The sequence below is a fragment of the Lissotriton helveticus genome, chromosome 2_1, assembly GCF_964261635.1.
Source record: "Lissotriton helveticus chromosome 2_1, aLisHel1.1, whole genome shotgun sequence".
NCBI lineage: Eukaryota > Metazoa > Chordata > Amphibia > Caudata > Salamandridae > Lissotriton > Lissotriton helveticus.
This window is the reverse complement of record NC_136059.1, coordinates 1543222262-1543249585: the sequence shown is the minus strand read 5'-3', so window position 1 is coordinate 1543249585 and position 27324 is coordinate 1543222262. Positions and strand designations below refer to the sequence as shown.

General features: G+C 50.2%; 1 protein-coding gene across 3 annotated transcripts in view; it reads left to right on the top strand.

Moving 5' to 3' along the window:
- The window catches only part of GSR (glutathione-disulfide reductase), a 203972-nt gene that overhangs the window by 81434 nt on the left and 95214 nt on the right, over positions 1-27324 (top strand). For all 3 annotated transcript variants that reach the window (XM_078676503.1, XM_078676504.1, XM_078676505.1), the window contains one exon: positions 7042-7189. In XM_078676503.1, the coding sequence (XP_078532629.1) occupies positions 7042-7189 (148 nt within the window). The remainder of the gene's footprint in view (positions 1-7041; positions 7190-27324) is intronic.

Genomic DNA, 27324 nt, shown 5'->3' with positions numbered 1-27324 from the left:
TGCACTCACTCTGCACTCTGCACTCACTCTGCACTCTGCACTCACTGTCACTCTGCACTCACTGTCACTCTGCACTCACTGTCACTCTGCACTCACTGTCACTCTGCACTCAGTGCCACTCTGCACTCACTGTCACTCTGCACTCACCGTCACTCTGCACTCACCGTCACTCTGCACTCACCGTCACTCTGCACTCACCGTCACTCTGCACTCACCGTCACTCTGCACTCACTCTGCACTCACTGTCACGCTGCACTCACTCTGCACTCACTGTCACTCTGCACTCACTCTGCACTCACTGTCACTCTGCACTCACTCTGCACTCACTGTCACTCTGCACTCACTCTGCACTCACTGTCACTCTGCACTCACTGTCACTCTGCACTCAGTGCCACTCTGCACTCAGTGCCACTCTGCACTCACTGTCACTCTGCACTCAGTTTGCACTCACTGTCACTCTGCACTCACCGTCACTCTGCACTCACTGTCACTCTGCACTCACCGTCACTCTGCACTCACCGCCACTCTGCACTCACCGCCACTCTGCACTCACCGCCACTCTGCACTCACCGCCACTCTGCACTCACCGCCACTCTGCACTCACCGTCACTCTGCACTCACCGCCACTCTGCACTCACCGCCACTCTGCACTCACCGCCACTCTGCACTCACCGCCACTCTGCACTCACCGCCACTCTGCACTCACCGCCACTCTGCACTCACCGCCACTCTGCACTCACCGCCACTCTGCACTCACCGTCACTCTGCACTCACTGTCACTCTGCACTCACTGTCACTCTGCACTCACTGTCACTCTGCACTCACTCTGCACTCACTGTCACTCTGCACTCACTCTGCACTCACTGTCACTCTGCACTCACTGTCACTCTGCACTCACTGTCACTCTGCACTCACTGTCACTCTGCACTCACTGTCACTCTGCACTCACTGTCACTCTGCACTCACTGTCACTCTGCACTCACTGTCACTCTGCACTCACTGTCACTCTGCACTCACTGTCACTCTGCACTCACTGTCACTCTGCACTCACTGTCACTCTGCACTCACTGTCACTCTGCACTCACTGTCACTCTGCACTCACTGTCACTCTGCACTCACTGTCACTCTGCACTCACTGTCACTCTGCACTCACTGTCACTCTGCACTCACTGTCACTCTGCACTCACTGTCACTCTGCACTCACTCTGCACTCACTGTCACTCTGCACTCACTGTCACTCTGCACTCACTCTGCACTCACTGTCACTCTGCACTCACTCTGCACTCACTGTCACTCTGCACTCACTGTCACTCTGCACTCACTGTCACTCTGCACTCACTGTCACTCTGCACTCACTGTCACACTGCTGTCACTCTGCACTCACTGTCACTCTGCACTCAGTCACTCTGCACTCACTCTGCACTCACTGTCACTCTGCACTCACTGTCACTCTGCACTCACTGTCACTCTGCACTCACTGTCACTCTGCACTCACTGTCACTCTGCACTCACTGTCACTCTGCACTCACTCTGCACTCACTGTCACTCTGCACTCACTCTGCACTCACTGTCACTCTGCACTCACTCTGCACTCACTGTCACTCTGCACTCACTGTCACTCTGCACTCACTGTCACTCTGCACTCACTGTCACTCTGCACTCACTGTCACTCTGCACTCACTGTCACTCTGCACTCACTGTCACTCTGCACTCACTGTCACTCTGCACTCACTGTCACTCTGCACTCACTCTGCACTCACTGTCACTCTGCACTCACTCTGCACTCACTGTCACTCTGCACTCACCGTCACTGCTGTCACTCTGCACTCACCGTCACTCTGCACTCACCGTCACTGCTGTCACTCTGCACTCACCGTCACTCTGCACTCACCGTCACTCTGCACTCACCGTCACTCTGCACTCACCGTCACTCTGCACTCACCGTCACTCTGCACTCACCGTCACTCTGCACTCACCGTCACTCTGCACTCACCGTCACTCTGCACTCACCGTCACTCTGCACTCACTGTCACTCTGCACTCACTCTGCACTCACTGTCACTCTGCACTCACTGTCACTCTGCACTCACTCTGCACTCACTGTCACTCTGCACTCACTCTGCACTCACTGTCACTCTGCACTCACTGTCACTCTGCACTCACTGTCACTCTGCACTCACTGTCACTCTGCACTCACTGTCACTCTGCACTCACTGTCACTCTGCACTCACTGTCACTCTGCACTCACTGTCACTCTGCACTCACTGTCACTCTGCACTCACTGTCACTCTGCACTCACTGTCACTCTGCACTCACTGTCACTCTGCACTCACTCTGCACTCACTGTCACACTGCACTCACTGTCACTGCTGTCACTCTGCACTCACTGTCACTGCTGTCACTCTGCACTCACTGTCACTGCTGTCACTCTGCACTCACTGTCACTGCTGTCACTCTGCACTCACTGTCACTCTGCACTCACTGTCACTCTGCACTCACTGTCACTCTGCACTCACTGTCACTCTGCACTCACTGTCACTCTGCACTCACTGTCACTCTGCACTCACTGTCACTCTGCACTCACTGTCACTCTGCACTCACTGTCACTCTGCACTCTGTCACTCTGCACTCACTGTCACTCTGCACTCACTGTCACTCTGCACTCACTGTCACTCTGCACTCACTGTCACTCTGCACTCACTGTCACTCTGCACTCACTGTCACTCTGCACTCACTGTCACTCTGCACTCACTGTCACTCTGCACTCACTCTGCACTCACTGTCACACTGCACTCACTGTCACTGCTGTCACTCTGCACTCACTGTCACTGCTGTCACTCTGCACTCACTGTCACTGCTGTCACTCTGCACTCACTGTCACTGCTGTCACTCTGCACTCACTGTCACTGCTGTCACTCTGCACTCACTGTCACACTGCACTCACTGTCACTGCTGTCACTCTGCACTCACCGTCACTCTGCACTCACCGTCACTCTGCACTCACCGTCACTCTGCACTCACCGTCACTCTGCACTCACCGTCACTCTGCACTCACCGTCACTCTGCACTCACTGTCACTCTGCACTCACTGTCACTCTGCACTCAGTCACTCTGCACTCACTGTCACTCTGCACTCACTGTCACTCTGCACTCACTGTCACTCTGCACTCACTGTCACTCTGCACTCACTGTCACTCTGCACTCACTGTCACTCTGCACTCACTGTCACTCTGCACTCACTGTCACTCTGCACTCACTGTCACTCTGCACTCACTGTCACTCTGCACTCACTGTCACTCTGCACTCACTGTCACTCTGCACTCACTCTGCACTCACTGTCACACTGCACTCACTGTCACTGCTGTCACTCTGCACTCACTGTCACTGCTGTCACTCTGCACTCACTGTCACTGCTGTCACTCTGCACTCACTGTCACTGCTGTCACTCTGCACTCACTGTCACACTGCACTCACTGTCACTGCTGTCACTCTGCACTCACTGTCACACTGCACTCACTGTCACTGCTGTCACTCTGCACTCACTGTCACACTGCACTCACTGTCACTGCTGTCACTCTGCACTCACCGTCACTCTGCACTCACCGTCACTCTGCACTCACCGTCACTCTGCACTCACCGTCACTCTGCACTCACCGTCACTCTGCACTCACCGTCACTCTGCACTCACCGTCACTCTGCACTCACCGTCACTCTGCACTCACCGTCACTCTGCACTCACCGTCACTCTGCACTCACCGTCACTCTGCACTCACCGTCACTCTGCACTCACCGTCACTCTGCACTCACCGTCACTCTGCACTCACCGTCACTCTGCACTCACCGTCACTCTGCACTCACCGTCACTCTGCACTCACCGTCACTCTGCACTCACCGTCACTCTGCACTCACCGTCACTCTGCACTCACCGTCACTCTGCAATCAGTGCCACTCTGCACTCACTCTGCTGTCACTCTGCACTCTGCTGTCACTCTGCACTCACTGTCACTCTGCACTCACTGTCACTCTGCACTCACTGTCACTCTGCACTCACTGTCACTCTGCACTCACTGTCACTCTGCACTCACTGTCACTCTGCACTCACTGTCACTCTGCACTCACTGTCACTCTGCACTCACTGTCACTCTGCACTCACTGTCACTCTGCACTCACTGTCACTCTGCACTCACTGTCACTCTGCACTCACTGTCACTCTGCACTCACTGTCACTCTGCACTCACTGTCACTCTGCACTCACTGTCACTCTGCACTCACTGTCACTCTGCATTTACTGTCACTCTGCACTCACTCTGCACTCTCGCACTCACTCTGCACTCTCGCACTCACTCTGCACTCTCGCACTCACTCTGCACTCTCGCACTCACTCTGCACTCTCGCACTCACTCTGCACTCTCGCACTCACTCTGCACTCTCGCACTCACTCTGCACTCTCGCACTCACTCTGCACTCACTGACGAAGTGGTGACGTAGGCCGAGACCTAAAAAAGTAGACTCGCTGGATGGAAGGTTGGGGGAGGGATAGAGGGAAAGAGAGAACTCACAAACCATATATATAGAGAGAGATAGAGAGAGAGGGGAATGATCGTAACATGCACACCTATAAAATGATAAATCTCAAATAGCACAGAAAGAATCCAAATGAAGAATTCATTTATGATGTCACCACTAGAAAGATACACTGATCCAATTAAAAATCATAGTGAAATCTAAATGCTCCAGGGGCGGGACAAACAGAGTGATGGCGAGGAAAGCCATTGCAATAGACAAGGAGCAGACCCAAAGCATAGTCTAAGCATTTGTTAAAGTAATGATTACAATGTTGTCTGCGACAGATAGGTAGCGAGTCTGACAAAAAAACTTTTGAAGTTGCATGGGCGATTACTTTGCACCTTACCTTGTCGCTGGATACATGGGGTCTACAAACAATCGCACTATTTATGGGTAAAGTGTGAATGCCAGAGTTACAAGCCACGTGCATATGCCAATAGCCTATTTCCTTTGGTTATGCAAAGTTCTAAACATAGGTTTACACTTGGCACGGCTGACGCAGTGTTCCATCCTTACAAGTGTGCTAAAAGAGGTACTTCCGTGTTGCTCTAAAACAAACTGTTATTTTGTTGCTAAAAGACAAGCCACGCCTTGCAGTGCATCATATAACTGCCCATTATTAATATTACTTATTAAAAGATATGCCCCGTCCCCAAGCAGGAGCTGTGAATGGCAGCAATGTGTGTGTTTATATTGTGTCATGACCAACGCCTGTGAGGGTGCCTCGATATCTCTTTGATAAAGTGTGCTTCACCAGCCCGCATTAGATTGCACACAGTACATCCCAGCCTTTAGTTTACAAGATGTTCCACGGTCTGGAGATACCGCGCCGTTGGGAACTACGAGCTGTTTGAACTGCGATGCAGACGAACGCGCGATAAGCAGCAATGTGTGTGTTTATATTCTGTCATGACCAACGCATTTATGGGTAAAGTGTGAATGCCAGAGTTACAAGCCACGTGCATATGCCAATAGCCCATTTCCTTTGGTTATGCAAAGTTCTAAACACAGGTTTACACTTGGCAGGGCTGACGCAGTGTTCCATCCTTACAAGTGTGATAAAAGAGGTACTTCCGTGTTGCTCAAGAACGACCCATGTTATTTTGTTGCTAAAAGACAAGCCACGCAAAGCAGTGCATCATATAACTGCCCATTATTAATATTACTTATTAAAAGATATGCCCCGTCCCCAAGCAGGAGCTGTGATAAGCAGCAATGTGTGTGTTTATATTGTGTCATGACCAACGCCTGTGAGGGTGCCTCGATATCTCTTTGATAAAGTGTGCTTCACCAGCCCGCATTAGATTGCACACAGTACATCCCAGCCTTTAGTTTACAAGATGTTCCACGGTCTGCAGATACCGCGCCGTTGGGAACCACGAGCTGTTTGAACTGCCATGCAGACGAACGCGCGCCCACCAAACGCACTGCTCTTCCTGCCTATCTTTATTTGGAGGAGATAGCTGGCTCTTATCTGCACATACCGCGCCGTTGGGAACAACGAGCTGTTTGAACTGTGATGCAGACGAATGCGCGCCCACCAAACGCACTGCAGAATGGTGAACGCGCCCACAGCATCTGGATGCCATTACAGCGCCTCCCTGACAGCTCCTAATTGATATTTATGGACGGCTTGCGCATAACCGCACAGATTATGGCGGAAGTGGCCAACATGAATTACATATGGCCTATTGCGTGAAGGCTACTAAAAAGACACGACCGCGAATACCAATGAACATCCAGATGGCAAAAAAAACTACTGCAAAAGCTCGCGCACTGAGGAATTTTTCCTGCACTATTCAGAAGCCCTAACATAAGGAGCTCGGAGCTCCGCCTCTCCTGCTGACGCAGGAGGCGTAGGCCGAGCCCTAAAAAGGAGTGGAGATTAAGGGAGGAGTACGCTGGTGTCGGGTAACTTTGTCCGGTAATTAAGGGTGTCCCCGCCTCCCAAGCCAGCCCGAGACCCTGTCCCGTACCTGAAGAAGCCACGCTCCTCCAGGAACGTGGCTCGAGGATGGGTGGAAACGTTGGCGTCCTGGCACAGCGGCCGCCAAACGCGCGTCTCCTTCTGTCTGCTGCTCCTTGACGCTTTCTGGTGGATTCTCTTGCTGTGTTCTTCCTGGTTCTTATCCAGTGAATTTCCAATGACGTTTCGAGGGGGCGTGCCTTCAGTACAGTAGAACGCCCAGTTAAAGGAACAGGTTTAGTTTTCCTCGGCTGGGGTTCGATCGGCTTCCCAAGACCACTCCTCCTGTCTGGGATCAAAGAGAGAGGGTGACGGAGGCAGAACCGTCCACCAGTCCGTATTGCTTTCAAGTGACCCTGCTGTCGGTCCCGCCCGGTCACAGTTTGGAAGATATTTTCTCATTGATTGGAAAGCAAAATACTTTTGCTAAGCACATTTTAAACTTGAAAAAACATATACAGGTAATTTTTATTAGTATGTACTCTAATAGATTTTATTTTCCTGTTTCAGGCAAAGATAGAAACAATTAAAGGCCATGCAATATTTACTTCTGATCCAGAACCCATGCTGGTTGTCAACGGGAAAAGCTATACAGCACCCCACATCTTGATAGCCACCGGAGGAAGACCATCGGTTCCGCTTGAAAGTGAAATCCCTGGTAGGTCAATAAGATGTTTATGTGAAGTTAGGCCTGATGTGCTCTTACCATCCGAAAGCCGGCATGTGCAATTTGCACACTGACTAACTAGTTTGCAAATTAGGCTTTCATTGTTGCAATGCAACATAAGTATTTAAAGTCTGCCATAAACTGTCCAGTCACAGGGCGTTTCAAAAACACCTGATAATGAGTAGTACTAAGGCAGGTTGCAATTTGCAATAGTTTGTGATTGGCTATGAATGGTTGACGCCCTACAAAGGACAGCTTTTAATGAAAAAGAATTCCTGTTTGAGAAGCCAATGGGGGAGCAGGCAGTAATGCTCTGCCAGCCCTTCCCGAGGCCACATACACAATGCTCAACAAGCATTGGCATAGCCAATAGGTCTCGCATTTGGGACCTTATAAGTCTTTAGCCATGCAACACTTGATGTTGTTGCACCAAGGATATTGTGCTGGATAACTAAACACTGATAAGATCCCAAATGCGAGACCTATTGGCTATGCCAATTCTTGTTATTTTATGGTGTGAATATAAAAATATTAAGTGAGATAATGAACTATATATACACACAGATATATATATATATATATATATTCACTGAAAAAACCATAGGTTATAGACCATATATAGTTAGGAATTAGCATTTACAAAACCTTGAAAATTCACTGAAAAAACCATAGGTTATAGACCATATATAGTTAGGAATTAGCATTTAAAAAACCTTATTTTACTCACACAAAACCATTGAAATTCCATATATAGTTAGTTGCACTAACTATATATTGCGCACCCGCAATCCACTGCTGATGATGTCACATATTACATCATTCATGACATGGTCAGTGACATCACTGATGACATCACTGATGACATCTCAAATGACATCACTGATGACATCACTGATGACAACATCCAGTGACTATGTTTCTGTAAAGTTAAAATATGTCTTACATATTGAAGAATGAGTGGATGTATAAGTGTCTGGACGAAGGATTTAGTAGGTGCATGACTGAATGTATGAGTGAGTGATTAAATGTGTCTCACTGAGTGCATGGGTTAGTGACTAAACTGTCTTAATTTGTGCATCATTATGTCTGTTGTTCTGTAAACTGCTGCATGTGTTGATCAGTAGCTATATGAGTAACTATATGGGTTATTGATTGATTGCCCAAGTATTTGCATGGGAGACTGAGTGTGTGTGTGGCTGGATGGGAGGTGTGTGACTCTGTACAGATCAATGTGTACTTGTATCAATGATTGTATAAGAGAGTAAGTATGTGTTAGTATATGGTTGAAAACGTAAGGTGCTCTATGTTTAACTGTATAGAGTAGAAAATGGAAGTGTGATTGATTCTTTACAGGACTGACTAGGTGTGTGAGTAACTCCATGGATGAGTGGCAGAGTGTGAGTGTCTGTATAGGTGTATGAGTGCATATGATTGTGTTGTAAACATGAGTGATTGTATGTATGAATGATTGTATGGGTGAATGAGTGAATGTGTGTGTAGACGTAGGAATCAGTGAGTACGTATGTAGTAACTAGTATTGGTGTGTCAATGGTTTCAAAAATTATACTCTGTTTTTAACACTGGGTGAAACAGAGGTTATATTAAAATGTGAGGAGATGCATTGTATTGTCACATGAATGATATCATCAGTGATGTGATCATTGATGTCAAGTGAGATGTCATCAGTGATGTCATTTGAGATGTCATCAGTGATGTCATCAGTGATGTCACTGACCATGTCATGAATGATGTAATATGTGACATCATCAGCAGTGGATTGCGGGTGCGCAATATATAGTTAGTGCAACTAACTATATATGGAATTTCAATGGTTTTGTGTGAGTAAAATAAGGTTTTTTAAATGCTAATTCCTAACTATATATGGTCTATAACCTATGGTTTTTTCAGTGAATTTTCAAGGTTTTGTAAATGCTAATTCCTAACTATATATGGTCTATAACCTATGGTTTTTTCAGTGAATTTCAATGGTTTTTTAATAGCAAATATCATAAGCTGTCGAATGTCAAGTACGTGGTAAGATTTTTTTTTTTCGTGTTTATGCACACTGATCTGCTTTGATTGCTGCCCCCCACCCCTCATTTCTATTAGGAGTACTCTCTCTTTGCAGATAGTGAAGGGTAGTTAACGCAGCCCTTTCCCCCTTTGTAATCCGTCGTGCCTGCTTCTCTCTCCATTTGATTGATTGTTCTCTTTGGTTCATTCTCTATTTACAAACAAGCACAGAGTCGCAATACTCTGTTTAGTCTTTGCAGATAGCGAAAAATCGTGTAAAAAAACAAAAGGAATCGAGCAAAATCAGTAGGCCACTAATGGGATCTCTTTTGACCTCGCTAAAATAGAAACATTAGGAACAACCTGTTGAAAATAGCAATGCGTATTGTTAGACGGACCGGGAGGGTCGGCCGAGGATACGGGGAGAGGTCTCCGGGGAGAGCCGTCTCCAGTGAATCGTACAGACAAGTAACTTCCCCCCCACAGACGGACACCACACACTGATAAAGTTCAACGATACTTTATAGACAATTCTTCAAGTACGGTAGAATGGTACAAGGAGGTCTGGACTCAGGGGTCCCCTCTATTCTGGTCTCTGTTCGGGAAAAGGGTAGCGGGACAGTCTCGTTACCAAAAAGGTGGAAAATAGCTCTCAATCCTCGAGCTCGGTGGTGTAGATGAACGGGCCGCGGCGGAGCCAGCAGGTCCCGAGATGGATGAAGGAAGACGACGGTCCGCGGCAGAGCCAGCAGGTCCCGATGAAGGTGGTGGTTACAAACGGTCCGCGGCCACGCCAGCAGGTCCCGACGATGATGAAGGATAGGGTGGTTCCCAAAGCCGCGGCAGCGCCAGCAGGCAAGACGAGGGTGCACAAGACAGAGCTACGGCAGCGCCAGTAGTCCGTCAAGGATGAGTTCTTCTTTGCGTCTCTCGACTCCAAGATACAACTCCCGTCCTGCTCTGGAGCTGCCCCAGTTATAGGGCTGGTGTGCTTTGATGTCCGGACCCTCGCACTTGGAGGTCGGGAGGTCCGGGATGAGGGGGTTCAGACACCCAGCAGGGGGGTGGAGCCAGCGCCCGGGGAGGCGATGGGCGAGCGGCACTTGGTGGGGGGAGAGCCATCGACACCTCCTGCTCCCATTGACTGACCAAGTAGCCCGCTCACCTCCTGGGTGGATGTTGGTGCCGGAATGTCTGAGGCCTGGCCAGGCCCAGGGTTGAGGTCGATCGGGGGCCAGGCGGCCTCGTGGTGGAGTGTCCAAGATGGCGCCCAGTATGGGCGCGCAGGCCGGTAGTGGGTCGGCCTACGCGGTCAACAGGTTCGAGTGTAGGGGTCCCTGCGGGGACGGTGGACGGGCAATGGTGGTGTGTGGTACTTGCGTGGCTGGTTCGGGCCTGGTTGGGCCGGGGGAGAGCGGCCCTTCATGTGGCCTGTCCAACATGCGTCCCCCCCAGCTGAAGGCGGGGAGAGTTACCCATTCTCTTGGGGACTCTTCTCGTCGAGGCGGAAGAACCGGGACAGGCCATCTGCGTTGGCGTGATCGGGCCCAGGCCGATGCTCAACTGTGAAGTCCATCCCTTGTAGGGAGATGGACCAGCGTAGTAACTTCGGGTTTTCCCCCCGCATCTGCATCAGCCACTGCAGGGGTCGGTGGTCGGTCTGTACTCGAAAGGGTGTGCCAAAGAGGTAGGGCCGGAGCTTCTTGAGGGCCCATACCACCGCGAAGGCCTCCCTCTCTATGGTGCTCCAGCGTTGTTCCCGTGGTAGGAGTCGCCGGCTGATGAAGGCCACTGGCTGGTCATGGCCTTCGGTGTTCACTTGGGACAGGACTGCCCCAATGCCATGGTCGGAGGCATCCGTCTGGACGATGAACTCCCGGCTGTAGTCGGGGGCCTGGAGCACAGGGGCGGAGCACATGGCGGCTTTCAATTGTTCAAATGCAGCTTGACACTCTGGGGTCCAGTTGACTTTCTGGGGCTGATTTTTTGACGTGAGCTCTGTGAGGGGCCTCACGATAGTACCATAGTCTTTCACGAACCTTCGGTAATAGCCCGTGAGGCCCAGGAAGGCTCGTACCTCGGTCTGGGTAGTGGGGGGCTGCCAGGACTGGATGGCGGCAATTTTTAGCTGCAGAGGGGCCACCAGGCCGCTTCCCACCTGGTGCCCGAGGTAGGTTACAGACCCTTGCCCAATTTGACATTTGCTGGCCTTGATCGTGAGGCCAGCTTGCTGAAGGGCGTGCAGTACTGCTCGGAGGTGGTGGAGGTGCTCGGACCACTGGTTGCTGTATACAGCGATGTCGTCTAAGTAGGCGGCGCTGAATCCTTCGAGCCCCGCCAGGACCTGATTGACGAGCCGTTGGAACGTTGCTGGGGCATTCTTCATGCCGAAGGGCATGACTGTGAAATGGTAATGGCCATCGGGCGTGGAAAAGGCAGAACGTTCTTGTGCCCGGGGTGTGAGGCCGATTTGCCAGTAGCCCGCCGTCAGGTCGAAGATACTGAGGTAGCGGGCAGCTCCCATGCGGTCGATTAGTTCATCTGCCCGGGGGATGGGATGTGCGTCTGTCCTGGTGACCGCATTCAAGCCCCGGTAGTCGACGCAGAACCGGAGTTCTGGTGTGGTGCCGGGGGCAGCTGCTTTGGGGACCAGTACTACAGGGCTGGCCCAGGGGCTGTCTGAGGGCTCGATGACCCCGAGCGTGAGCATTTTGGCTACTTCCTCCTGGATGCAGGCCCGTACCCGATCTGGCACGCGGTAGGCCCGGTGGCGGATAGGGGGGCTGTCCCCCGTGTCCACATCGTGCGTACACCAGGAAGTGACACCTGGGGTGAGGGAGAACAGGCTGGCGAATTGTGACAGGAGAACTTGGCACTCCTGGTGTTGCTCTCGGGTGAGGGCCTCTGAGAGTCGGACCCCATCTACGGAACCGTCTTTCTCCCGCGTTCGTAGGAGGTCCGGGAGGGGCTCGGAGTCCTCTTCAGCCCCATTGTCTGTGGCCATCAGGAGGCTGAGTTCTGTCCGTACAAAGTGCGGTTTCAGTCTGTTCGCGTGGAGGACCCGGAGGGGGTTCCGGGAAGATTCCAAGTCGATGAGATAGGTAGCCGGACCCTTGCGCTCGACCACTTTGAAGGGCCCTGTCCACTTGTCTTGTAGGGCGCAGGGTTCGGTGGGGGACATCACCCATACCTGTTGCCCAGGTTCAAATTCGATGGAGGAGGCATTCCGGTCATACCACCTTTTCATGTCCTCCTGACTGGCCTCTAGGTTGGCTTTTGCTAGTTCTCGGAATCGCCGGGTCTGGTTGCGGAGTGTTAGGAGGTAGCGGAAAACATCTGGTGGGTTCTTTAGAGGGGGCATCTCCCAGCCTTCCTTAACTAGGCTGAGCGGCCCGCGCACGGGGTGTCCATATAGTAGTTCAAATGGGCTGAAGCCCAGGGACTTCTGGGGAACCTCTCGATATGCGAAGAGAAGGCACGGCAACAGTACATCCCACTGGCGACGGAGGGGCTCTTCCAACCCCCCGATCATCCCTTTGAGCGTGCGGTTGAACCGCTCAACGAGTCCGTTTCCTTGAGGGTGATAGGGGGTCGTGAACCGGTAGGTAACCCCGCACTGTTGCCAGAGAGATTTCATATATTTCGAAATAAAGTTCGTGCCTCTGTCACTGACGACCTCCCGGGGGAAGCCCACCCGGGAGAAGATCCCCATCAGAGCCCGGCCGACTACCGGGGCTGTCACAGTCCGCAGGGGAACAGCCTCCGGGTAGCGGGTGGCGTGGTCCACTAGCACCAGGATGAATCGATGGCCTTGTTTTGTGCGCGGGTCCAGGGGCCCTACGATATCGATTCCGACCCTCTCGAACGGGGTGGTGACCACGGGAAAAGGTTGCAGGGGGGCTTTCAGTTTGCGGCCGCTCTTCCCACTGGCTTGGCACGTGGGGCAAGATCGGCAATGCTGGTGTACATTGTCCCTCATTTTGGGCCAGAAGAAGTGGGTCACCAGGCGGCTATAAGTTTTGTCTTGACCCAAGTGTCCTGCCAGGGGGACATCGTGGGCCAGGTTTAGCAGAAAGTCTCTAAAACGGAGGGGTACCACTAGGACTCGGCTGGCCCCCAGCTCCGCGATTCTTTGCTCACTGTACAGCAGATCATTGTCCCAGTAGACCCAGTGAGTTCCGGAGGTATCCCCTGCGCTTTGGGCTAGCGCTTGCTGGCGGAGTCCCTCGAGGGAGGGACAGGTCTTTTGTTCTTGGCGAAATTGTTCTTGCGTGGGCCCCCCCTCTTGAGGCCACTGGTCGAGGTTAGCGAGGTCTGGAGGTTGAGCTGGTTCGGGGGGGACGTCACGGTCGGTGGTTTCGACGGGGGCGACCGGAGGCGGTGGCGCCGGCCATTCGAGTTCCTCTGGGCGGGTGTTGGCACGGGCGGTCATGGACCGGGTGGTGACGCACGCCCAGTCCGGGACGCCCAGCATCCCCAGGTGCTCTTTTCGTTCGACTGCTGCCCATGGAGAGCTTTCCAGGTCATTACCCAGGAGGCAGTCTACGGGGGCATCATCTCGGACAGTCACCTTCAACATGCCGGAGACCCCTCCCCATTCGAAGGGGACGCAGGCCATCCGACACAGACTCTCTGAGTTATCGGCTGAACGTACAGGGCAGAGAATGTTTGGTAAGTATTGTTCGGGGGTCACCAGGTGACAGCGGACGGCTGTTACACTGGCCCCAGTGTCACGAAGGGCTTCAGCCCGGCGTCCATTGATGCCCACCCATTGGCTGTACTTCTGGGTATTAGCGGGTAGGGGGACCCGCGGGACCATGTCTCTCCCCCCTAGGCAGGCGAGAGCCATGGCGGCTGGCTCCCATTCTTGGTGTTCCTGTTCATATTCTTCTTGTTCCTCTGAGATCCGTTCCTCCCCCAGAGCAGCAGCGGCTACTTGGCGGGGTCTTGGGCTCTGGTACTGGGGGCAGCTTGGGTCGTTTGCATAGTGTCCGACTCGTTGACATCGATGGCAGGTAATATTGGCTCGATGTCCCGGTCGCGCTGGGGTGCTGCCCCGGTTGGCCGGGGGGGTGGGGCTGGTAGTGGGGGTGACCGGAGCGTTGCTTCTTCCGCGTCCTTGGCCTCCACCTCCTCGGGGACGGTGCTGACCATTGTTGTTCCGGTTCTGTTCGGAGGACCCATTTCGACTCACTCTGGTGATCTCCCACCGGTCTGCTTCGGCTGCGAGCTGCCGGGGATCTGTTAACTTGCTGTCGAGGAGGTGCTGGCGAAGTTCAATGAAGCAATTGTTCGACAGATGCTCCCATACCATAAGATTGAACAGTTGTTCGTAGGTTGTGACCTTGCTTCCTTTGATCCAGCCCTCGAAGGCTCGGCTAAAATAATTGACATAGTCCACCCAAGTTGTACCTGGGATGCGGGTGCAGTCTCGGAACCTCTGACGGTACATCTCGGGTGTGAGGCCATAGCGGGTGAGGAGTGCAGCTTTCATATGGTCATAGGAGGTCATCTGCTGGTCCGGGAGTTGCAGCAGGGCGTCGCGGCCCTCATTGAGGAATCTCCCCCACAGACCGGCCCCCCAATCGCTTCTATCGATCCGGTGTGCAGTCATAGCGATTTCATAGGCCTTAAACCATTGCTGGATGTCGTCCTCTCGGAAGTACTCTCGAACGACATCCTTGGGGATGTGTACCTTCTTCTCTGTTGCCCCTGGAGTGTGGGGTTGCTCGGGCACCCCTGTTTCTTTATTCTGTTTGCGTAGGTCGATTTCAGCTAATTTCCGCTCATGTTCATATGCCAGTTTCTTTTCCTCGAGCTCCCTTTGTCTCTGTTTCTCCTCTCTTTCTTCTCGGAGACGCAGGTGCTCTAAGTTGATTTTCTGTTCGGCCAACTTTAGTTCAACGTCCATTTTGAGCCGGGCCATTTCCAGCTCGTGTAGTCGGGTTCTTTCTCGTTCCTGGATTTCGTCTGGCGAGAGACCCGTTCTTCGTTCTTCAGGGGCCATGGGGGTTTGTGCTGCGATGTCTTGATCGGGGGTTCCGGCAGCCCCGGTTTCTGCCCAAGATTCCAGGGCCTGCTTAAAGTCATCTTTGGTATTTAGTCCTGTGGTAGCGATCCCTAATTCGATACAGAACTGTTTAAGTTCACGATGGCTGTACTCGCCCAATTTCTCCATCTGGAATTTCTCCGTTGATCCGCTGTCTTTAGTTGACATCGTGGTTCGCCGTGGGGTGAGCTACTCTCTGTACGGTTTATGCGGTGATTCGGATCCCGTCGCTGGCCACCAATGTTAGACGGACCGGGAGGGTCGGCCGAGGATACGGGGAGAGGTCTCCGGGGAGAGCCGTCTCCAGTGAATCGTACAGACAAGTAACTTCCCCCCCACAGACGGACACCACACACTGATAAAGTTCAACGATACTTTATAGACAATTCTTCAAGTACGGTAGAATGGTACAAGGAGGTCTGGACTCAGGGGTCCCCTCTATTCTGGTCTCTGTTCGGGAAAAGGGTAGCGGGACAGTCTTGTTACCAAAAAGGTGGAAAATAGCTCTCAATCCTCGAGCTCGGTGGTGTAGATGAACGGGCCGCGGCGGAGCCAGCAGGTCCCGAGATGGATGAAGGAAGACGACGGTCCGCGGCAGAGCCAGCAGGTCCCGATGAAGGTGGTGGTTACAAACGGTCCGCGGCCACGCCAGCAGGTCCCGACGATGATGAAGGATAGGGTGGTTCCCAAAGCCGCGGCAGCGCCAGCAGGCAAGACGAGGGTGCACAAGACAGAGCTACGGCAGCGCCAGTAGTCCGTCAAGGATGAGTTCTTCTTTGCGTCTCTCGACTCCAAGATACAACTCCCGTCCTGCTCTGGAGCTGCCCCAGTTATAGGGCTGGTGTGCTTTGATGTCCGGACCCTCGCACTTGGAGGTCGGGAGGTCCGGGATGAGGGGGTTCAGACACCCAGCAGGGGGGTGGAGCCAGCGCCCGGGGAGGCGATGGGCGAGCGGCACTTGGTGGGGGGAGAGCCATCGACACCTCCTGCTCCCATTGACTGACCAAGTAGCCCGCTCACCTCCTGGGTGGATGTTGGTGCCGGAATGTCTGAGGCCTGGCCAGGCCCAGGGTTGAGGTCGATCGGGGGCCAGGCGGCCTCGTGGTGGAGTGTCCAAGATGGCGCCCAGTATGGGCGCGCAGGCCGGTAGTGGGTCGGCCTACGCGGTCAACAGGTTAGAGTGTAGGGGTCCCTGCGGGGACGGTGGACGGGCAATGGTGGTGTGTGGTACTTGCGTGGCTGGTTCGGGCCTGGTTGGGCCGGGGGAGAGCGGCCCTTCATGTGGCCTGTCCAACACGTATGTATATAAGCGGCGTTCATTTGTGTTCACAGTACCCCTTGTTGATTGTTTCAATCGAGCATTGAATTGTTCGAAGTTAATTCTCTTAACGATCTTCTCTACCTGCAAACGAGGAAGAATAGGAATATTCTATCTCCCTTTGCAGATAGTGAAGGGTAGGTAACGCAAGCCTTTAACACGTCGTACCTATTTCATTCCTCATTGATTGATTGATTGTCCGAACATTGACTGTTTGGGAATTAGTTCTTTTTGGAGGTATTCCCTGTTTGCAAATAAACGTAGGAAAATCTTTGCAAGTAGTGAAAGGGTACGTAATGCGGACCGTTCTCCCCCGTTGTAATCTGTCATGCCTATCTACTCCCCACTGATTGATGCACCTTTTTCACCCGGACCATTTACTAGAGATACGTCATCTGGCCCGACCAGAGAGCACCCCTAGTGAAAAGGACATATGCAATAATAACGAAGTGATCACTGTATCCTGTTAACAGAAACTTTACCATGAAACAACCTGGAAAGAAAAAAATAGGAAAACGAAAATCAGTAGGCCACTGATGAACATGAACTTTTATTAAACAACGAACAAAGAAACGATAACATAACGTAATGATAAAACCTATTAATGTCCTAGAAACAAGAAAACGTTAAAACTATGCCAGTGGTGAGAGACCAGAAAAACAGTAAGAGAAACCAAATCACCCCTCGCTGTCCCACCGCCTGCCACGCCAAAAAAATCGATAGACTAGGGAAAATGCAAGTCAGTAGAACATCCACCCCCACTCTGGAAACTTCCAAGGTGGGGCAGGGTTCCGGCTACGCCCAGCCGGGAGCAGCCCATATAAGGCAGGTCCTGCTGCCACGCCTCGGCCAGGAGATCCTAACGTAGGGTGTAGCCGGAGGAGAGGCCGAGACCAGCGGGACCCGGCCAGGGGATTGCCTTTACAACGCTGAACAGTTGCAGGGGGGGGGGAATGTCTCCTCGACCCTCTCCTCTCTCTCCCAGTCCGGCCGCGGTGGCCCTTGAGAGTTGCAGGTAGTCCCGCCACATGCTCTTCCGGTCCGACCACCAACGGTCGGGGGGCCGAGGCCGACGGGATCCGGCTGCAGCCGATAAACCAAGAAACCCGTTCATGGGGCCAGAGCCAGGGGCGTCCGGCCGACATCCACCGGAAGCCCGGCCCGAAGACGGACGGGACACTTCTTTCTTTTATAATGGCTGCGACAACACTGGAGGGGGATGTCTTGCACATGCCTCCGACCCCCCCCTCGTCCTCATCGCCTGGTCCGGCCATAACAAATCTCAAGCGAGACGCCGTGGGGTGCACTGGGAGGGAGAGACGGTGCGAACAGGCCTCTCCCGCCTCCCCAGGTGGAGGCTTCCCAGCTGCACCCTCAGCGCTCCAGGCGGTGGCATCCTAACAACTACAGTGCTGCACAGTTTCGGAACGACCTAGATAACGGTTCTTCCACTGTGGCCATGCTGCAACGTCTCGCCCGGCAGGGTGGAGCCCGTCCGCTCATGTGACCCCGCGATCGCCGGTAGCTGCCGAACTCTCAAAATGGCGGTCGACCTGGCAAGAGCGGGCCCAACATAAAGAAATGGCCCGGTCACTGGTTGACTCCACCACCGTAGTCCTCCACGACCTTGAAGATTCTAGAGGAGCCGCGGGAGTCTCCGACCCCCGATGGGGAATGACTGCCATGATCGCCCGTGGAGTGACGAAACTGTATCCGCGGGACGTCGGCGCTCCCATGCTGGCGCCAGCCTCACTTTGAATTACTACAATCCTGCAGACCTTACTTCCGGTGAAAGCACAGTGTGACCCGGTAGGAAAAATTATTGCACCCCCTCCCCTTTTTGACTGATAGTTCAAACCACCGATCCTTTCCTTTGCCCTTTTAACGGAACTTTGGACTGCCTCCCCCTCTTTTACATTTTCTAGAGAAAACAAAACATTAACCACTACATTAGCATAGCAGTTGACACCAGAACTGTTTTCAAATTGAAAACCAACAACATCTTCAACAGAATCCTTTTTGTTTCTGCTGTGACCCTGCTACAGCACAGGCATTGTCCCCAGCAGTAATTCTGCAATGCCGGTAAGAATAGCTGTGGTGCCTACTGGACTCACTCACCCCCGCGGCGCCCCACGCCGTTTTTTGCTGGGCGGCAACTTACTAGACATCACTTTCGTGCCATCTAGATTTCAGCGCGTTCTGCTGCCTTGGAACTATTCGCACAACAGACCGCTACTGACAAGAATATTTCATTATTGGTGCTGTCAATTTCAATAAATCTATTGGATAATTAAAAAGAAATTGCCACGGTCTCTTCGTTGTTTAAATGTTTTTACTGTTTTTGTTTTGTTGTATATATTTATATGTTATTAAAGTTTTATATTCCTACTACTTTGTTGGAGTGCTATATATTTTTAATGTGACACATAATTGTAAAAACTTTGATGTACAAAGAGTCATTCCTGGAATCTTCCGCTTCAGGCTCGGTCCCCTCCCCAATCACAATACAGGATGGTTTTCAGATAGTAGGAACGCGTGTGCTGTGACGGATCACATCGGGTGTGGGCCTTGATCTACTATAACTCCTTTGAAGAGGGGTGATTCTTTACAGCTGGGGCCATAAACTACATCTGCAGGGCTAGCTGATAGCCTAGGACCGGCCTGGACATTCGGACACAGAGGAAGAGGAGTGTCAGAGGGTGCGGTAGTGAATAGGGCGAAAGGGAGGTGTCGGGCGGGCACAGAGTGTGATTCTCAGGGAAGAGCAGCGCAGATGGGGGAAGGTTTATTGCCCATGCATAAGACAGAGAGCGGTGGTGACCAGTGCCTGGGGGAGATGCTTACGAGGGTGAGGAGCCATGCTACGAATCGACAGCGTGCAGAGAGTGGGTCTGGTCAAGACATCTAAAATGGCTGCCGTGCACGACAAAAGTGTGGCATTTCAAAAAAGGCAAGATGGCGCAGACAATGTTTTTCAACACTTCCTCATTTCCTTCGAATCGAACGTTAACAGACGTTGGGGCATATTACCAAAGTTAAGCGATATTTATCGCTAACGATGCTTACCAACCAATTTTTTACCACTAAGCATCGTCAGAAATTATCGAAGATAAACCTTACTATTATCAAGGTTTATCGCAAATGCGATAATAAACGGCCGCAATGCATGAATATCGCTAAAAACTCAGCGATATTCATGCATTACCGAGCTAATACTCTTAGCCATGTTATCCACCTCCCATTGGATAACATGGCTAAGAACTGCTCAGGGCAGGTGTTACTTTTTGGAGATATTCGCGCTTAGCGCGAATATCTCCAAAAGTTGGTAATAGGAGATAGATATCTTGCATGTTGTAATGCAAGTTATTGTGGTATATGGAACTCATACCATAATCTCTCAGGAAAGCAGAAACTGATCCTTTTAGGACCGCCTAAAAAGGCCTAGGGGGTGAGGAGTACTCTACTTTGCCCCCTTTTCACGTTCCGAACTATTTTATTTTACTCTCTTCTGTAATTACACAAAATACCAGCGATAAGATGCATCGGAGACACACAGTGAGAGAAAGGAGGCCGGAGATGAAGAAGACATGTCAAATACACATTGGAGATAATATAGTGGCAGAAGGGAAGTAAATATGAGTAAACTTACCATGTAACATAAAAATGTTGCACTCTATACTATAAGTCTCATTTTATACTACAATCACTTCGCTACAACCTCATAAATTAAAAATAAAAATAAATAATGTCTCAAACAATTTTTGATTTCTAAATATAAATTTATTCTTCAGAATTTTCTAAATTTGAAACAACTAGTAACATGTCCTCATCAGTAATTTCCTCTTCAATCATCTCATCTGGAATCTCCTCATTAAAAGTCTGCAATGATGATTCTTGTAACTCTATGGTCTCCAAACACTCGATAAATTCGCCATCAAGAGATTGATCAAAAAAATCATTCAAGTCATCTCCTCCTTCTGACAATATTTCATTATTGGTGCTGTCCATTTCAATCAATGTAGTGGAATCATTCAAGTCATCTCCTCGTGACAATATTTCATTATTGGTGCTCTCAATTTCAATCAATGTAGTGGAATCATTCAAGTCATCTCCTCCTTGTGACAATATTTCATTATTGGTGCTGTCCATTTCAATCAATCTAATGGAATCATACAAGCCATCTCCTCCTTGTGACAATATTTCATTATTGGTGCTCTCAATTTCAATCAATGTAGTGGAATCATTCAAGTCATCTCCTTGTGACAATATTTCATTCTTGGTGCTGTCCATTTCAATCAATCTAATGGAATCATACAAGTCATGTCCTCCTTGTGACAATATTTCATTATTGGTGCTCTCAATTTCAATCAATGTAGTGGACAATTCAAAAGAAATTGCCACGGTCTCTTCATTGTGAGCCATTTTATTTTGAAATTGCTTGCTGTAAATTGCAGAAAAAAATAATCACTTTCATTTATCGTTTTTAGTAATACATAATATAAAACTAACTTCATCAAGTATTTAGTATAACAGAAGGACTGCAAATAAATAACAGAAAACATTTTTCAAATTATCTTCAAGTGTACAACATAGTTCCCCTTACAAATTAACAACTCACCTTTTTAAAAGTAGCAGAAGTGTTAGTACTGTGTAAATCAAACACCAGAAATTCACCACCAAAAATTCCTCACAAATGTACCTCAGACAGTAGTATCACAAAATGGCTGTGGTTTCCTCTCATTTGACATATATACATAACCAATTAACTTTCATCACACACAAATACAAAACCAAAGTAACATTTTAATTGGTTCTAAATTTCAACACTTTCAAATGTGTTTTCCCCATGCAATTTTCCATAGGACATTTACATACGTCTACAGCCTGAATGGCTGAACGGAATTACACCAAACTTGGCAAAATGGTACATCAAACCTAAGAGGTCAGGAAGGATCTACTATGCCCCCTTATGGTCATTTCCCCCTTCGCTTTGGCCTCCTCTTGTCTCTCAATCCTACCGAGGGACAAGATGGCGGCCGCTACGGACTGTTTGGAATGTTGACAGACGCCGGAGAACCAATCAGCTTCGCAAAGCTCCGTAACGCGAAAAGTACGCGAAGCGGAGCGCTGTTACAGATATATATCTTTTTTTCAACGTTAATTTCTCAAAATCCACTGGAGCACATATATTGAGACCTAGCAAAGGCACATCGGGCTACCAGTCCCTAATATTTTGCCAAGTTTCGTGCAAATCCATTCAGCCGTTCGATTATTATTATTTTGTTTTTTTTTTGCCCCGCGGGGCCCTTTTAAAACCTCCACATCAAACCTAGGGGGTCAGCGAGGATCTACTATGCCCCCTTATAGTTATTTCCCCCTTTGTTTTGACCTCCTCTTGTCTCTCGATCCTACCGAGAGACAAGATGGCGGCCGCTACGGACTGTTTGGAATGTTGACAGACGCCGGAGAACCAATCAGCTTCGCTTCACAAAGCTCCGTTGCGCGAAAAGTCCGCGAACCAGAGCGCTAACCGGTCCGCTGTTACAGATATATATCTTTTTTTAAACGTTAATTTCTCAAAATCCACTGGAGCACATATATTGAGACCTACAAAAGGCACATCGGGCTACCAGTCCCTACAATTTTGCCAAGTTTCGTGCAAATCCATTCAGCCGTTCGGGCTAAAAGTGAGGCCAACCGCCCTATGGAAAACTCAATGTTAAAAACACGTTTTGGGACCCCCCTTTTTTCTCGGCCCCCACTGGACGAACCCCCCCCAAATTTTCAAGGGCTGCTCAGAAACAAAATGTGCCATTTTCCTGAAAATTTCAGCCGATTCCGTCCACAAACGCCAAAGTTATTAGACATAGAATTTTCAAAAAACCCATAGAGAAAAAATCCTAACTATATATACCTACTGGCGACCGCCAGTAGGTAATATATATATATATATATATATATATATATATATATATATATATATATTGACATATATATGCTCCTCATAATAATTATATTTCTATATTTATTTGAGTAATTGTTTTATAGTTTCAATTTAATTGGAGTTGTGTACGTTCCCATTGCTCAATTGAAGATGTTGTCTGTAACAATGTTTTTGTTTTTACAATTATTTAAACGATTGACATACTTCACTTTAACTTAAACAAGAGTTTCCGATGTGATTTGCATTACTAGGGCCAATTTCCCCTGCCTGCATTTGCGTGATGGGTAGTGCTTATGCAGGAGTTGTATTTGGAGACTATGACTGCATCACGTTCTAAATTACATATGTCAATCAGACAAACAATATGCAAATCGACTTAAATCGAATCGAGGCAGCGTGCATTCATATTCCTTTGGAGCAAAAAAAAAGATGTCAAACTAATGTGTTAGCAATTGAAGACGTGCATTATGTTCAATATATTCTTTATTTTGGCAAGCAAAGCCAACACGTATTGCCTTTCACAAATCTCAACAAAGCAATTGATACATCGCTACAAATTGCAGATAGTTTTGTGGTTGATTTAGTTTTTTACGGTTCCTGCACTCCCGTGAATTTTTCAGGGCATTCAATTATTGAACTTTGATCTAGTCATTAAAATAGATATCTTCTAAAGATCTGTGGCAGGGGGCCATACACAGCAGTATCTACGGCATGCATATGTACACAAAACAAGCCACAAAGTGGAAGGGGCAGAGTTCACCAGTGCATCTTGCAGGCAGGGAAGCAATTCTTCACTAGTGAGTGATTCATTGAAAACACTGTCATAAAATGATTTACACTGACCGCTGCATACGTGTTAAGTGAGGGAATGAGAAACAGACTCGAAATGCATATACTAGAAAGAGTAAACACACTGAAGTATGACATCTGAAACCCCTACCTAAATTAAAATACTAACTCCACATTAGTGGCAGCATCTGACACTGCCGTCCTTCGGTTACTGGCTAGAACATAAACAAGCATTGGCCGCGTGGCCGTGAAAGTGACGCGGCCGTCAAAGTGAAAGTGATCGAACATGCAAATAGAGTTTGAAATAATGAGCACAACTCTAAGCACAAGCAGGAAGGAGCAGGTATATGTGCGGGGAGCTGTGGGGGGCACAGCAGAAGGCCCCAGTGGAGGAAAGAGGAGCAGATAGTTTGCACTTTTCTCCCCTGAGGTGGAAGCCGGGGGAACCTTGCTTTACTCTTTACTCATTTTAACCTCGCAGTGTCAGCACGTCTTTGACTTAAAAATTACGTGTCTTAAAACTTGTGAATATTTTAACTAGTACATTTAAAAAATTGTTTTCTCTACCTCGGGGTGAGATTTGCTTCGCCCTGAGGCTGCCCACTCAGCTGGCCATCACAGCGCGGCTGTAATCAGGCGCTGGGACTTCACCTGACCCTCCTCAGCCGCCATCTTGCAGAGGGAAGGTCAGCGCTGTAGCTGCTCGAGCCCTCCCACCCTCCTCCGCCCAATCATGAATATAATCACCAGACCATCCCGTCCGTGCAGAGGGCGGGCGCAGCGGGCGCGCCAAAGGCAAGCCCGTCTGCGCCCGTCCGCGCCCGTCCGCGCCGGGACCGGGCCGAGGGCCAAGACCCCTGGACCAATTTCCAACAATCACCATTTGGTCTACTCCCACTCTTCCTTGCTCAGTCTCAGATCGCCCACAGACCCGGCTTGTACATTATTAGACCTAACTACTACCGCAAAGAAAGTTGTATGGTGTTGTCCACACTGCCATCTTACGATATCAACGAACTGTGATAGAACCTATACAAAGCTGCATACCAAAGGCACGATGTCCCGATGACTATGGCCCTTATTAAAGGAAAGGAAGATGGCCGCCGGGTAGGAGCTCTTGGAAGGAGCTCCGAGTGCTGGAGATCCCAATTTGGACGATATCTCCTCTAGCACCCGGCTGCATCCCCCCACCATCCTATGCAAAGTTATTACAAAAGTAACTGGAGTACGAGTAACTGGATGGGAGTACGAGTAACTGGTTAAATGATCTTTAAGCCTCTTACCAGTCTGACGGAGGACGAAGCCTGCGGATGATCCCCGTCCTGACCGGAGGCGACACATCGCGGGAGAAGACTGAGACACCCCCTCCTCCTCATCGGACCCGGGGCCCCTCCTGGCTTGAGACGAAGAACGACGACCGCGGCAGATGGCGGATGCACGCTGTGATTGCCCGTGACTGCCTGCGGGAGGAGCTGGCTGGCGGTGCATCGGAGGTGTCCGACCCACCGGCGTACACTGCTGCAGGGGACGGTTTGACCAACAGAGGCGTCCGGTGCGCTGCCACGGAGGCGCCGGACGATCCCGGAGGTGAACTGGAGGGACAACACAGGGTCCAGAAATCGAGTGGAGACGTGCTGGCGCTACCGCAGGAACTGCTCGAGTGGAGCCCTGGGACGCGCGGGATCCGGAGGAGCAGCGACGCATAGCAGGAGCCTGCACTGCCCCTGCGACGGGAGCCGAAGGTGACCGGAGGTGGGGCGCCGCCGCCCAGAGAGCAGAAGGAATGGAGCCATGAGGCGCTCGGGTTATTGGGAGACAACGGGGGTCGGTCCGACCAGAGCCTGCCCCGTCTGCGCAGGCAATTGAGGTGAATTGAGGTGACGTTATTGTTTGCACCACCGACTGAGGAGATGGCTGTCTCCTGAGACCTGAGGCAGAAGGGAAAACACACGCCGCGCACACACATCAACCTGCCGGAAGGCGGTGCAATAGCGGTGTGCGTCCTCTCCCTATTTCTAGAACAAAAAAAAAAGGCTTCACTTTGCACCACTCCGCTGGCAACATCGTGGGGCTGGATGGGCAGAACTACAAGAAGGTATTTATCGACCCTGCACACATTTCCCTTTTTCCTTTGTGCCTTTACTCAAAATGGCTGTGGCCATAAAACTGCAGCTATAAATCGCCTCCTGCATCGAAGAGGCCCACGAGGCTCCCAGGTCTGACTCTGACTCCCCCACACAGGACCAAATTACAGATAAGACTCCCTCCCAGCAAGAGAGGATCTGGGCTTGCTCAAACAGAAACTAGAATCTGACTCTGCCCTCCCTGTGCCTAAAGCAACTGAAACTAACAGAGGACTGCCGTAGCTATCTCCTCTACTTTGTCGGCCATTTTGGAGTGGCCTGACCCTCACTCTCCTCTCTCCTAATCTCAAGTACCGAGTGTCTACCGTTTATTGCAGTATTATACCTCTATATGTACTTAATGCACTGACGGATACCTCATATATTTCTGGCTGCTCACTAGGGGCATCTGACTCCTACTGCTTCTGTTTGCACATGTATTATGTATATATACTTTGACCCGGTATATCATTAATATTATACTTCTTTGTGTATATTACACCCCTCGCACTTTCAATATAGTATTGCACCGTTAACCACCTCATATTTCTAAAAACTCCATATCTCTTCACTCTGCACATATTTCTAAAAACTCCATATCTCTCCACTCCGTACACCTGTATTTTGTTCTAGTTCATCACTAATATTACACCTCTAGACTATCCACTGTTATAAGCTCTACCCTTCTTCCTCTATTTCTGTACTGCACCGACGGCTACCTCATACTTTTATTATTACTATTACTATGCTACCTCATACTTGTATTATTGGTATTAGTATTTTTATGCCTATTTTACTTCTATCTCCATTTATATATTTCTGTCTCCTTCCTTTGCTGTAAGGTGAACTCATTCAACTCCTCTCCTTGGACTACACCAGTTATCACCTCCTATATTCTGTTATCGTTGTTTCTTGAATCTGATTGTGATTATTGTATTTAGATTTTGATTCTGACTATGTTTATATCGACTGCTGAGTCTGATTGTGTTTATTGTATTTAGATACAGTGATTTAGATTTAGATACATACTACCTCATATTTCTTTTGGACGCTACCTCATATCTCTTTTGGATGCTCACTAGTGTCACTTATGACGCAAGCAAGCAGCCTCTGTCTGCACCTATACTCTGTTAGTATTATGCAGCTGGCAGCCCAGTGGCAGTGGGCTAGCTTGCGACTGCTGGAGTGCGACTGCTCGTAATTTTAAAGTAATTTTTCGCTCCTCCGCTGATTACTAGCGGTGTTAACTTCCTCTCAGACCGGTCCCGCTGACCACGAGCGGTGGACCTTAATTTTTAATTTCCCGGCCATTACCCGCTCCGCTGATTACTAGCAGCATTTGTTTTTAATTTTCCTACCTTGCCTTCAGTACGCTTGCCGGTGCTCTTTAGCGCTCGTGGGCGCCATTTTGGGTAGGGGTGGACGGCGATCTTCGCCACACCCCTTCGTCTCCTCACTATTTAGGACCTGCCTTCTTCTGCCTCCTGTGATCGCTGGCAGCCCAGTGGCAGTGGGCTAGCTTGCGACTGCTGGAGTGCGACTGCTCGTAATTTTAAAGTAATTTTTCGCTCCTCCGCTGATTACTAGCGGTGTTAACTTCCCCTCAGACCGGTCCCGCTGACCACGAGCGGTGGACCTTAATTTTTAATTTCCCGGCCATTACCCGCTCCGCTGATTACTAGCAGCATTTGTTTTTAATTTTCCTACCTTGCCCTCAGTACGCTTGCCGGTGCTCTTTAGCGCTCGTGGGCGCCATTTTGGGTAGGGGTGGACGGCGATCTTCGCCACACCCCTTCGTCTCCTCACTATTTAAACGACCACTATGTGTCAGCGCAGCGGACGAGCGCAGCGGGCACGACGTAGGCGCGCCGGAGTCGCACCAGAGTCAAG